The sequence below is a fragment of the Diachasma alloeum genome, unplaced genomic scaffold, assembly GCF_001412515.2.
Source record: "Diachasma alloeum isolate Michigan unplaced genomic scaffold, Dall2.0 Dall_scaffold_00899, whole genome shotgun sequence".
NCBI lineage: Eukaryota > Metazoa > Arthropoda > Insecta > Hymenoptera > Braconidae > Diachasma > Diachasma alloeum.
The window spans coordinates 47,204-60,592 of record NW_021681017.1 but is presented as its reverse complement, the minus strand read 5'-3'; the positions used below and the strand labels follow the sequence as shown (position 1 = coordinate 60,592).

Here is a 13,389-nt window from a genome sequence, read left to right as displayed (position 1 = left end):
TCTCTTCTTGCCAGCTTTTCCGTCGCCCACTCCTCCTCCCTCAGTTTTTTAGGTGGCAGGTTGAGTGGTATCTGTCTCTCTGTATCCTGACCGTCCCCGCCCGCTCCCCCGGCCCCCAACCCTCCTGTCACCGAAGCGCCATGTGCTAGGGTCGCCGGGTGAGCTGGCCGGGACGTCTCTGGATCACCCTCTCTCCCTCTCTCTTTCTTATTATTTTCTGTTCTAACTGGCGTATTATACAAAGTCTCGCTTCCACTCACCTCGGGTGTAGTAGTATTTATAGTCCGTGGCTCCTTTGTAATGTCCCGGTTTCCAGAGCTGTGTCTGACCATTTCCCAAAGTTTTTTGTATTTTCCTTCCCAATGCTCGACTACTGTCATCAAGTCTTCTATCATATCTTGTTTGCTGTTCAGCTGCTTACGAAGGTTACCATTTTCCCGTTCCATGCTGCGAAGTTGTCTCCCCAGTGCCTTTTCCTCTGCCTCTTCTTCGATCAGTGCCCTTCTTATGTTTTCACAGTTGTTGCAGACATTTCCATCCCTAGTATCGCCTCTCTTATGCCTCTCCTCTTTCAACATCTTTTCTAGATCAGCCATTTTCTCTCCCCACTCTTCAGTATGTGTTTTGGTAATACGAGTCTCCCAAGATTCTAGAATCATATTTACCTCTCGAGCCACATCCTGAGTTATCCTCTGTGCTAAAACTTCGAGCTCTCGCGTCTTAGTACTCCCACCCCCGTCCTCAAGGCCCCCGTCCTTATCGCCATCCGACTGCGGTGTCTTTCGGGGTGTTTCAGCCTGTAGGGTATTTGGGGTTGAGGGGAGTGAGATTAGATTCTCTTCTTTTTCGTTTTCTTTTTCCTCTGAAGGCTTTATCGGTGTTGGGGTGTTGGTATCCTCTGATGTGCCTGGCCCGTTCAGTTTTGAGCTCAGTGGTGATTTATTTGCTGAAACTGAATGTTGTTTCGTCTTGGGAGTTCTCTGCCCTGTCACTCCCTTGCTCCTCTGCCATCCCTTCCCTATCTGTGAGGTACGGTGTGGTTTCCTCACCAGTTTCTTTTTCTGCCTCTGTACCTTCCCTCTATGATTCAAGGGGGGTCTGTGGTGTTCCTGAGGTTTTCGAGTCCATCTTTGGTCCCCAGAATGACTCCAAATTCCTTACATAGTCTTTATTCAATGCTTTTTCAGCCTTCAACACGTTTGCACTGGTGGTTCTTATGTTTACAGTGGACGTACTTGATCGGCCATCAGCTTCTATCATATTTACATTGCTTTTTAGCAATCACTATTCACATTCTAAAATTATCAACTCGCGTCTCCAATTTATTACAGTTGGAGGCACAGTGGAGTAGTGTCCAAACACTTTACAATAATTATAAATNGCCCTGAAGATGCAGACTGCAATGTTTGCGAAACGTCGGCGCAATGCTGAAAATCAACGCGGCATCCATCCGGAAGCCAACCACGTCATTAATAATGGCCGCGAAAGCCTCAAAACTAAAATTATAAATGTTGTTTGTTTTTTGACAAGAACATTTTTTTGTTGGAATTCTCATAATTTAGATTAATACGTTTATCAGATAAATACACAATCATCAAGAATGTCAGATGCTCTTACATAACTAAAGAATTAATGCAAAAAGAATAAGGAGAAGAATATAATTTTTTATGGCATTCGAACATCCTTCTGGTTCATAAATTGAATATATGAGTAAATTTTGACATTCGAATGGATGCAGAAAGAATTGTCGATTACCGATTATTAAATGATAGATTCTTCGTTAGAGAGTAATGAAAAAAATGATCAGAACGAAGTATGCGAATTTCAATCAGCAATTGACTCATAACATCATAGAGAAAGTCGTCAAACGGCCGATCCCACTGATTACCGCATCGATGATTGCTTGTTAATGTCTGAAACAACTAATACGTCTCCATTGAATACAATAATCATGAATGAACATATGAATAATTGAATTAATTGTTTCCATTGCTTATTTTCCGTAGAGTCCTGGCGGATGTAGAGACATCGATAAGGAGACGTACAAAGACTTCACATTCGATCATTCCTATTGGTCCTTTGATGCTGATGATGGGAATTATGCATCACAAGATGAAGTGAGTAGGGATCCTCAGAGCTCTAAACTCTTTATCATCGAATCATTTAAGTAATTATGATATTTTTTTAATTCTTATTTTACATCGCTTCGACTCGGTTGAGTATATTGCGATGATGATCAAGACTTAAATGGTTAGATCTCACCATTCTACCCCACCGGGATTTGAACTCGGAACCTTGCGCTCGTGAGGCAACAATCTTACCCAGTGCGCCAGGCCGTCGGGCATTTAAGTAATTATGGATTGACGGACACGATCCCGGCAATTTCTAATTTAGCCTTTTTTCCTCATTTCTGGTAATTACTTTAGCCAGCTTTTTACTGATGCCTTGATATACATATAGGGTGTTGGATCTCGTCCCAAATTAAAAGTCACAGTCAATCATCTTGGTAAGTGGTATTCTGATCAAAAAATGTTTCAGACAAAAGTTTCAGCATTTCTTGGGGCGAATTTGATGACACTAAGATTTTTTGAATAGCAACGAATGCCTTGATGCTGCGTGAATCGTTGTCAAAATCGTCATAGGAATCTCAATTTTTCAGCTCTGCAAAAGTTATAGCTTTTTTGAAGATAAATCCAACGACCATAATTTCATTCAAATTCGATCATTTTTAAAGAATGAAATCGCAGAAAATTCGTCAATTTGCACGGCATCCGATAAACTACTAATTAGACCAGAATGTGAACCTGTCTGTCACATCTCTCTGATTGTGATTGTAAACAATAACAATCAGACAGACATATGGCAGGCTACTTCACATTCTGGTCTAATCAGTAGTTCACCGGCTGCCATTCAAATTGAACAATTTTCTGCCATTTTGTTCTTCAAAAATTACGGAATTCGAACGAAATTATGGTCGTTGGATTTGTCTTTAAAAAAGTTACGCCTTTTGTAGAGGTGAAAAATTCAATTTCCTATAACGATTTCGACAACGATTCACGTAGCATCAAGACGTTCGTTGATATTAGAAAGATGTTAGTTTCAGTAAATTTGCCCCAAAAATTTTTGAAAATTTTGTCTGAAACATTTGTTGATCAGAGTACCTCTTGCCACGATATTTGACTGCGACTTTCAATGTGGTACACTCCATATATCCCTCAACGATGAACTCGTGATGATCGAAAGTAGGAGGTAAGGCGGAGATGAATCTATTGTATTCCTACAGAAAACCAATCTCTGAACAAGAAAAATCTGTCCCCTTCAATAATATATTTAGATCATATTTGAATTCTTATATGGCCAAATAATTTCTTTTATCACTATTCAATTTTTTTTCTACATCGTGCATACATCAAAACATTTTTATATTTAATTTTAATAATAAATGGAAAATAATTAATTTGTGTACAAAAATTGATAACGTGGGCCCGACATAATATTTTGTCACTCAGAGTTGGTAAGCTTGCAACGCTGTACTGAGGGTTCTCACTATGCATAGTCACGCATATAAACACGTTTAAATTTTTTCCATTGCAACTCATTCGTCCGAAAAATTCGTCACCCATATCGTTCTAATTTGTCATCAATAAAAAAAAAAAAATAATAAATTAATCCCAAGGCCTCTCTGTGAAGTAACCTCGAACAGAGATCACTGTAGATCCGCAACTCTCTTGTTTGAACGTTTGAATTCACTGCGTTGATCCCCACCCGATCAGTAGATGCTGTTGTTGCAGTTCACAACTGTGCGCACGAAAATTCTGTTTTTTTGCGTTTTTTTGTCAATTTTGGACAAAAAATGTTCCGAACCGATGTAATTTTTCTTGCAGAAGGTGTATTTATGAATATGTCAAACATACACAAAATTTCGTAACATTGGCTGTATTTTTACGTTCATGATATGGATTTTTCTACATTTGCCATAAGAACGGGGTTAAATTGCGTTTTTTTAAATAATTAATTTCATTCCAACCATTCTCTGCAGTAATCTGAAACTCCACACAGGGCTACGGAATATATTGAAGAAGGTAGTGGAGGGTCGGGCAAAATGACACGTATTGAGATCTTTTCCAATTGCCAATATCTTCATTTATGAGTGAAAATATTGACAATTAGAGGGGATCTCGAAACGTCCCATTTTGCCCGACTCTCCTCTATTTTGAAAAATTCATAAAATTGGCTTAAGGAAAATCCGATAAATCATCCAAAAATTATACATTATTTTTTCTTAAAATATATTGAGATTTGTTTGTTTTTTGTTGTCATAAGTTTTATTAGTTTTATTTGTTCATCCAACTTTCATTTATTCAAAATTTTGTTTTATCTGTTTATTCATTTTGGTAATGAATGAGAAATATTCGACAGAATAAATAGAAATCAACAGAAAAATTTCTGACGCTGAATTGAATGATGCCGACGAGCCATACTGTTCGCAAACTTATTTATAACGGTTTCACAATTCATTTTTGGTAATCCTCGTCAATCATTCCCACCGTGGTTGGAATTCATTGCGCAGAATGATCGCAGAACCCGTGTGGCCGTCTCGAGGGTGTCTGTTTCCGTGCGAAGCAAATGCATAGCATTATAATTACATCACAGAATAAATTAAGAATAAAAAAACGGACAGGGCCCTCTGTAACTTGATTTTCGTACCATTTAAGGTATTCTCATATTTATCATGACCGTTTCAGGTATTCTATGATCTTGGGACAGATGTCATTGAGAGTGCCTTCGCTGGTTACAACGCCTGCGTTTTCGCCTACGGTCAGACCGGCTCTGGCAAAACTTTTACGATGATGGGCTCGCCGGTAATTATTACCACTAAATGAATCATTACCAGTAGCCGAATACTGGATACATCTAGTTCAATTTCAGATTTTTTGACAATTATCTCGAGAATGATCAATTGTAGCAAAAAATTGCAATAAAAATTTTTAATCATGAATTTTATTCTCTGCGTGAAAGATATTTTGAGCTTTTCCTCTAAATTTATTAGCATGTGAAATATTCATAGAAATTAACAATGTGTACTTTTTTCGGACATTGATCGAACTTTTCATTAAATTCTTTTTTCAACTATCTGCTAACTTTCTTGTCCGCGTTCATTAAGCATCAGGAATCTAGTTGTATGGTGCATCAGTTATTAATTATATAGAGTTTCTATCAGCAGACATTGTAAGAGTGATTTCACCAATTATTGATACGGTTTTGTGCCGTCAAAATATCTGAAAACCTTTTTTGCATTCTCTCAAAATTTTATTGCTCATAAAAGTTTTCGAATTTTTGAGTTTTTGTTGAAATGTTGTGGTTCGAAAGAGGTATTGGGCCATTTTCGAGTTTTTCGGAAATTTCCTGTTCTTTAGATTGAGCATGGTTTCAGTTAGCTTACACTATTGACAATGTGTTGAAATCGCATCGAATGAGCGTCGGCTCGTTTCGATCTGGAAATAATATTTTTCTCAACTTTTTTTTCATTCTCTCCTTCTTTATGATTCTTTCCGTGTGTTTTTTCCGAAAGATTTTGGAAGAAGGACGTTTGGAAAGATACAAAAAAAAAAACAAAGGAGCCAACGACCATTAAAATTATTGGATATTCTCCGTTGATTATTATTTCACTTGAAGATGATTTCGATTGATGCCATGCTCAATCGAAAGAACGCGACATTTGAAGAATTTATCAATGTTATCAAAAACTCCGTCTTCAAATTTTCTACAAAAAAAAGGTCTTGTGATGATTTTTTCCTGGGATAATTCTTCATTAACGAGATACGTCGGTGAAATTTAAAAGTTTTTACGGGGCCTTGAAACAGTTTGTGATATATGACGGAATATGGGAATAACTAGGGAAAATCGTGGACCCGATCGATTTTTCCCCGTATAACCACGAAGAACTTCATTTTTTCCTGTTATTACCTTAAAAATGCTCCTTGCGCCGTAGTTGTCATACAATTTTAGATTTTTTTTCAAATGTTTATTATACTGCAAAGACGGAAGTTAAGCATCTGTTTTACTTTATTCGCAATAGATCATGCATAAATGAATTTTTAATTTCATAAATTTTACTCTACTCTAGAAATGCGAAGAATTTATGAAATTCAAAATTCATTTATTCGTGATCTATTGCGAATAAAGGAAAACGGATGCTTAACTTTATTCTGTGGAGCGTATTGAACATTAAAAAAAAGCTAAAATCGTATGAAAACTACGGCGCACGGAGCATTTTGAAGGTAAAAGCAGGAAAAAATGAAGTTTTTCGTGGTTATACGGGGCAAAATCGATCGGGTTCGCTATTTTGCCTAGTTATTCCCATATTCCGTCATATATCACAAACTGTTCAATGGGTCCCAAGGTCCAGTGAAGACTTTTAAATTTCACCAACGTATCCCGTTAAGATAGTTCAGTCATCACTGCTAATATTCAGCAGAATATAATTTCTCTCGTTATTTTATTATCCTCAGCAATGAATGATTTCATGGATAAATATCTGAAGTCCTTTTTTTCCACAAAAAATGTCTCTTGATGTCTCTTATCATCACTCATTACTGAGACAATCCGCTAATTAACGACTGATTCCAACCGGTTTAACGCTTTTCGACTCTATAGAGATTTTTTTTCCTTTTTTTACCCTCGAATTAAAGTTCTAAAAATATCTTCTAATTGCTAGGAAGCCCAAGGCCTAATCCCAAGGATATGCAAGACTTTATTCGCGAGGATGGCAGCAGGGAAGGAGACAGGAGCATCTTACAGAACAGAAGTTTCGTTTCTCGAGATTCATAATGAACGAGTACGAGATCTGTTGAGGCCAGAGCAGAGTCAATCACATTCCCTAAAGGTTCGAGAACATCCGAAGAGGGGGCCTTATGTCCAGGACCTGTCAAATCACTTGGTTTACGATTATACTGACATTCAGGTGAATATTTGACAACGAATGTTTGTGATGATGCAAACGCTATATATTTCGGGTGCTTTTGATGTATGACGAATATATAGACTCGATGAGGAAAAGTTCCTGACAGACTCATTGAATTTAAGCAGGATTTTTAATACGACTTTTACTCGATGATGAGTAAGAAGTTGATAGATTTCAAGATAAATGTATTACTAACATAACAGTTGAATTTGTGAAATAGTTTTTGATCCAATGTGCAGATGTTGAGAAAATGAATGATTGCAGGAATGCATGGTGAGGGGAAATACGCACAGAACAACCGCAAGTACAAATATGAACGACGTGAGCAGTAGGAGTCATGCAATATTTACAATAACATTCGTGCAGGCTGGATTTTCAGAGGGAAACATGCCATCGGAGACTGTTTCTAAAGTGCATTTGGTCGACTTGGCTGGAAGGTAAATTCAGAACAGTAAATTAGGAGTCGAAGATGGAAAAACAATAAATGTTTCGATTTTCAATTTAACTCAAGACCGAGTGATTCAACTTTTAAATTTAGAAATTATTTTAGAAGCGAGCGGTTTTTCGACAAAATATCCAGAGAATTGTTTTTTACAGGTGATGAAATTCTCTGCCAGATTTGTTCTTTGATATTTTTTCCTAAAATCACTCATTACCAAGATTATCCAACAGTTCGATAGTGAAATGATAAACCAGGATGAGTCACCTCAATCACAAAAATAACTTTTTGATAAATATGTTTAAATCTAGGGTAGAGAGTACAATTGTCTTAATAACCTTTCCTCATGTACGAAAAATGTCTCTAAGATGATTAATCAGCAATATTATTTCATTACTCAGTATCCTACTGATGAAACAATGAGTCAGATGAAATCCACGATCTGTTTTGTTGAATGTATGTGAATTCTTGTCTATAGATCTCACTCTTCTGCACAAAAAGTCCTAACAACACGTTGGCTATTTCCCTTGTACCCCCCTCCAATCATTCAACAACTAATCTAACAAGTGAAATTGATTGTTTTCGCAACGCTGAATAATTTCAGTGAACGAGCGAATGCAACAGGAGCCACAGGCCAGCGTCTGAAGGAAGGTGCACACATAAATAAATCCCTTGTAACCCTGGGGTCAGTCATATCTGCCCTGGCAGAAGTCTCTCAATCCTCCACAGACTCAAACAACGCTCGAAAAAACGTCTTCATCCCCTACAGGGACTCAGTCCTGACCTGGCTCTTGAAGGATTCCCTCGGTGGTAACTCGAAGACGATAATGATTGCTGCGATCAGCCCAGCGGACTGCAACTATGGAGAAACTCTGAGCACTCTCCGATATGCCAATAGAGCCAAGAACATCATAAACAAGCCTACTATAAACGAAGACGCAAACGTAAAATTGATCCGTGAATTGCGAGAAGAGATTCTCAAACTAAAATCGATGATGGGTAAGGATATGAGTCTGGAGAAGCCTCCCCAGCAGAAGGTACTGCTGGCGCAGATTCATGAGAAGCAAGAGCAGGAGAAGGTCCTGACGGAAGAGTGGACGGAGAAATGGAGAGAGACCCAGAAGATTTTGCAGGAACAGAAGGCCTTGGGATTACGTAAAAGCGGAGTTGGAGTGGTGCTGGACTCTGAGATGCCTCATCTCGTAGGTATTGATGATGATTTATTGAGCACTGGGGTGACTCTGTATCATCTGAAGGAAGGGAAGACCTTGGTGGGGACAGAAGAAGCGAATTCTGTTCAGGATATCGCCCTGACTGGTCCTGATGTCGAGCCTGAACATTGCATCGTAGAGCTGGTTGCTGGGGTAGCTACTCTGCTGCCACTGTCACCTTATTGCTGGATTAATATGGTTCAGGTGAGGAATCGTATAGTAATTAGCTTTTGGGGAGATTAATCTGTTGGTGAATATGGGTGAAAGTGGGGCAAAATGAAACAGTCAAAAAGGGACTGTTAGACACAACTCAAGCACAACAATTTTTTTTTTGTCAAATATTTTTTTTAGCTTTGGTTTATTAATTTTTTTTTTTATTCTTAAAAGTATTAATGAGAATAATATTTTTCCATTCAGTAGAATGAAAAATTATTGAGAAGTTTTGACGGGAGAAGATTTTGTCAATGAATTGATTGAAAAGAAAATGAATCTGCAAAATCCAAAGTCCAGGGGGATACCCAAAGGGGGAAATGGAAAATGCTGAATTTTAATCGAATGGAAAAAGAAAAGTGTAATCGGCGTAATATAATATAAGACAAATAGAAAATTATTATTCTCATCAGTACTCCCGAAAATAAAAAAAGTTGATAAAAAAAAATTTGCGACAGTTTCATTTTGCCCCACTCTCCCCTAGCATGTTGATCATTGTTAATGCACCTGATAATTTTACGTTGGAAATTGTTTGGATTGTATTGAAATTTATGAGGCATGACATTCTGTACAAAAATTTTAACAGAGGTGATAGGTGGTATCTATACGGTATCTACACCCATATCTTTTACAACTCTTTACAGTGACGGAATTAGCTCATTAACGAATGGTTTCAGGAGGAATCATTAAGATATTTCCTCAGAGCGACGGCGCTAAGAATCTCGCAATGTTTTAGGGATTTAAATTTTGGATGATATATTGTTGAGTGCGTTGAAAAACAATAATTCAAATTAATTCAATCATTTGTTCCACGCTATGTTTAATATATGCATCGTCAAAAATTAAAAAAACACCACAAAAATTGATTTTTTGACAATGCATATCTCAAAAATAGGGTGAACGAAGTACTTAAAATTTTTATGCTGACTTTTTAACATGTCAAATAATATATCTACACTTTAATAACAGATAAGCTTGTCGGTTATTAAGGTGTCGATATGATCCCAATTTTTGATCCTTAGAACATCACAAAATTTTCATCATCTATAAGTGACTGGGAAAGTGTCTTCAGGGAGATTTTTGTAGAGAAGTTCGCAAACTACAGAAAAGGCCTCTGGAGATCTTCTCCTAAGGTCACTCGTTTTCTAAATCAAAATATAACTTATCGGAATAAAATCATACAAAATCAACAATATCATTTGCATTAAAAAATCAAACGCATATTATTGTGAATACCTACAAAACAAATTGTATTACAAAATGCTGAGAGACCTTTCTTCTAGCTGATAACATTCTCTAGAAAAAGGGTGTTCCACTAATTTTCCTCAACTCCTTCTTTTCCAAGAATTGAAAAATTTAAGTTAAGGCCCGGCTCCATTATCTGCCGAACATCATCTAGATTGCTTTTTTGTTCGATTTTTATCTCGAAATTTCAATTCGATGTCCCGTCACTCAGTGATACCTGAAAATTATGAATTTGGATTGGAAAAAAAGTAAAAAATATTCTGAACATTTTGAAAGAGCGTTTAAAATTAATATTGAGGAATGAGTTCAATAGAGGAGATATGAATAATGTATAATTACCATGGCGCATGGTGGGCTGTCAGCCACCACCACGGGGGGAGGAAAGACAAAATAATAAATCCTTTGGTACAACGCAACCAGACGATTATACGAAAAAAGGCTCATTAAAAAATTTTGTAATATTTTTAAGAATTTTTTTTTAACCCACTTTTACGATGGACTACTAATCACTTACTTTTTTAAAAATTTAAATTCAGAATTTTCCGAAAACAATCAATTTAGATAACATTTGACAGGTAATGGAGCCGGGGCTTAAATTAAACTTTAACTTTTATCATCTTCGATTCAGGTGGACAAACCTACGAGATTATCTCAGGGATGCATCATTCTCCTAGGTAGAAATAACATGTTCAGGTACAATGACCCTGTGGAGGCAGCAAAATTGAGAAAAGAAGGAGGATCTGGCAATGGCAACCTACAATCCACTGTTGTCAATCTATCAAGGCTGTCTCTTCTGAGTTGGAGTGTCTCGGATCTTCATGCGTCGACCTCCAGTGATAATTTATTAAACTCGAGTGAGGATTTGAGAGCTCTCGAAGAATTAGAACAGCAGAAGGCAGCTTTGATTAAGGAGAAAGAAGACTTTAAGGTGAGTCGACCTTTGGATTATTTATTCGTTCGATTTTCTTTGAAAATGGTATTGAATTACGTCAACACGAAGACTTATAAATGTTCATTGTCATCACTTTAAATGGAAAGACATGCAGGAAAAACAATCGTTGGGTAATCTTCCTGAAATTCATTCAATATTGACAAAGTTCATTTTTTGCTTCCGAATGGAAGCATTATAATCGTTCTAATTTTAGATTTTCCTATTTTGCTTAAAAACGATGTAGAGTGATCTGAAACGTAAAAATACGAAGTTTGACTTGACCACCTTATGTGTATGTGCGGATGTCCAGCTGGTGGTCAACTTTTAGAAAATTTCAGAATTAAAAGATTGAAATGATTCCAAAAAAATCTGAAATTTTGTCAGATTATAGGTATTTATAAGACCTCACCCTGTGCTAAATTGCAGCCCAATCGATCCAGCCGTTTTTGAGAATTCGCCATTTGTTTAGAAATCGTTTTTCGTAAATATCTCAAAAACTACTCAACCGATTAAAATTTTTTTTTTTCGAAATATTCGTCTCGATGTCTTCTACCTCAAATCAATCAAAATATGCATATCCGTTCATACGTTCATAAAATTTCTGAGATATTTCCATTTTTCGTTTTGTCGTTCACAATACTTATGGGCACTGTAATTTTATATATAAATCTATTTTCTAATTTCTCCTAACTTAGGTTCTCCTCAAACCTTTAGCGAATGCGATGCACGAGGTTGGAACGAGTTTCGATGGGGGCGAGAAAGGCACAAATTGTAAAAGTGTATAGAAATATCCGAGAGTAAACAAAATTTGTTATGCTAAAACCATTCGGAAGCATACCATCAATTTATTGATGGTGAAGAAAACATTAAAACATCACTCAGTGACATACTCACTATCATATGCTCGCAGCCACCTGCTTATTTTCATTTTACTTTTTTACTTTCGTATTTATCCATTACTAAATATCTCCATTCAATATCTTGAATTCCTAGGAAGATGGTGAAATTTTATAGAAATTTTTTTTTGCAGTAAATAACGAATTTAAGAAAAACCAAGCAGGGGTAGCGAGCATATGATAGTGAGCATGTCACTGAGTGATGTGCTGTTTCTTCGCCATCAATAAATGGATGGTATGCTTCCGAATAGTTTCAGCATAATAAATTTTTTTCACTCTCGGATATTTCTCTTGATTTTTACAGTTTATGCCTCCTCTCCCCCCCTTCCAAACTCTTTCTAATGCATTCTGATGCAAAAAGACAACTTTGTGCCAAATTTCAAGTTAATATGTCGATGTTTGCAAAAATGAGAGTGCTAATAAGGATTTTGAGCGGAAAAACGAAAAATGGAAATATCTCGGAAACTTTGTATGAAGGGGTATGCATATTTTGATTGATTGAGATAGAAGATATCAAGACGAATATTTTGAAAAAAAAAAAATTGAAATCGGTCGAGTAGTTTTTGAGATATTTAAGAAAATAGATTTAGATACAAACTTGAATATCTCCTAAACTAAGCATCCGATTTACCTCATTTTCAATACGAAACATTCTGGTGCACAGAGGAAACTTCGCGCCATATTTCAAGTTAATATGTCGATTTTTGGAAAAATAAGAGTGCTAACAAGGATTTTGAGCAAAAAATTGCAGCCGACTATATCTTCGATACAGCTATAATTGTACGTGGATACACGTCCATGGTCTTTCCTTCTTTCTGGAATTTCCTAGAAACTCCTTGAATTCTCTCGAAATTTTTAAAAACTCCTTGAATCTTTTCGAAATTTCAAGAAACTTCTCGAATTACCTCGAAATGTCTAGAATTTTCTAGAGTTCCGATAGATGGCACTGCATATAAGGACCGTTTACCAAATGACCCCCCCATATTGAAACCATAGACGTATCCACGTCAAAAAACTAAAAATGGAAATATCTCTGAAACTTTGTATGAATGGGTATGCATATTTTGATTGACCGAGATAGAAGACATTAAGACGAATATTGAAAAAAAAAAATTGAAATCGGTTGAGTAGTTGTTGAGATATCTGCGAAAAACGATTTAGAAACAAATGGCGATTTCTCAAAAACGGCTGAATCGATTGGGCTGAAATTTAGCAGAGTTAGTTGTCATTAATACCTATAATCTGTCAAAATTTCACATTTTTTGGGATCATTTTAGTCCTTTAATTCTTCAATTGTCTAAAAGTTGATCATCAAGTGGACACTATCACATACACAGAAGGTGGTCAAACTTCGTATTTTTACGTTTCAGACCATTCAACATAATTTCCAAGCAAAATTAAACAATCGAAAAATAGAATGATTTCAATGCTTCCATTCGGAAACAGAAAAGGAATAATGAATCATAAGGAAATCCTCTACAAACAATACGATG

General features: G+C 36.5%; 1 protein-coding gene across 2 annotated transcripts in view; it reads left to right on the top strand.

The window, feature by feature from the left end:
- LOC107045248 (kinesin-like protein KIF16B) overlaps positions 1 to 13,389 on the top strand; it is a 72,122-nt gene that overhangs the window by 35,204 nt on the left and 23,529 nt on the right. For both annotated transcript variants that reach the window (XM_015267442.1, XM_015267441.1), the window contains exons 3-8: positions 2,007 to 2,117; positions 4,746 to 4,862; positions 6,719 to 6,964; positions 7,229 to 7,401; positions 8,008 to 8,818; positions 10,698 to 10,997. In XM_015267442.1, the coding sequence (XP_015122928.1) occupies positions 2,007 to 2,117; positions 4,746 to 4,862; positions 6,719 to 6,964; positions 7,229 to 7,401; positions 8,008 to 8,818; positions 10,698 to 10,997 (1,758 nt within the window). The remainder of the gene's footprint in view (positions 1 to 2,006; positions 2,118 to 4,745; positions 4,863 to 6,718; positions 6,965 to 7,228; positions 7,402 to 8,007; positions 8,819 to 10,697; positions 10,998 to 13,389) is intronic.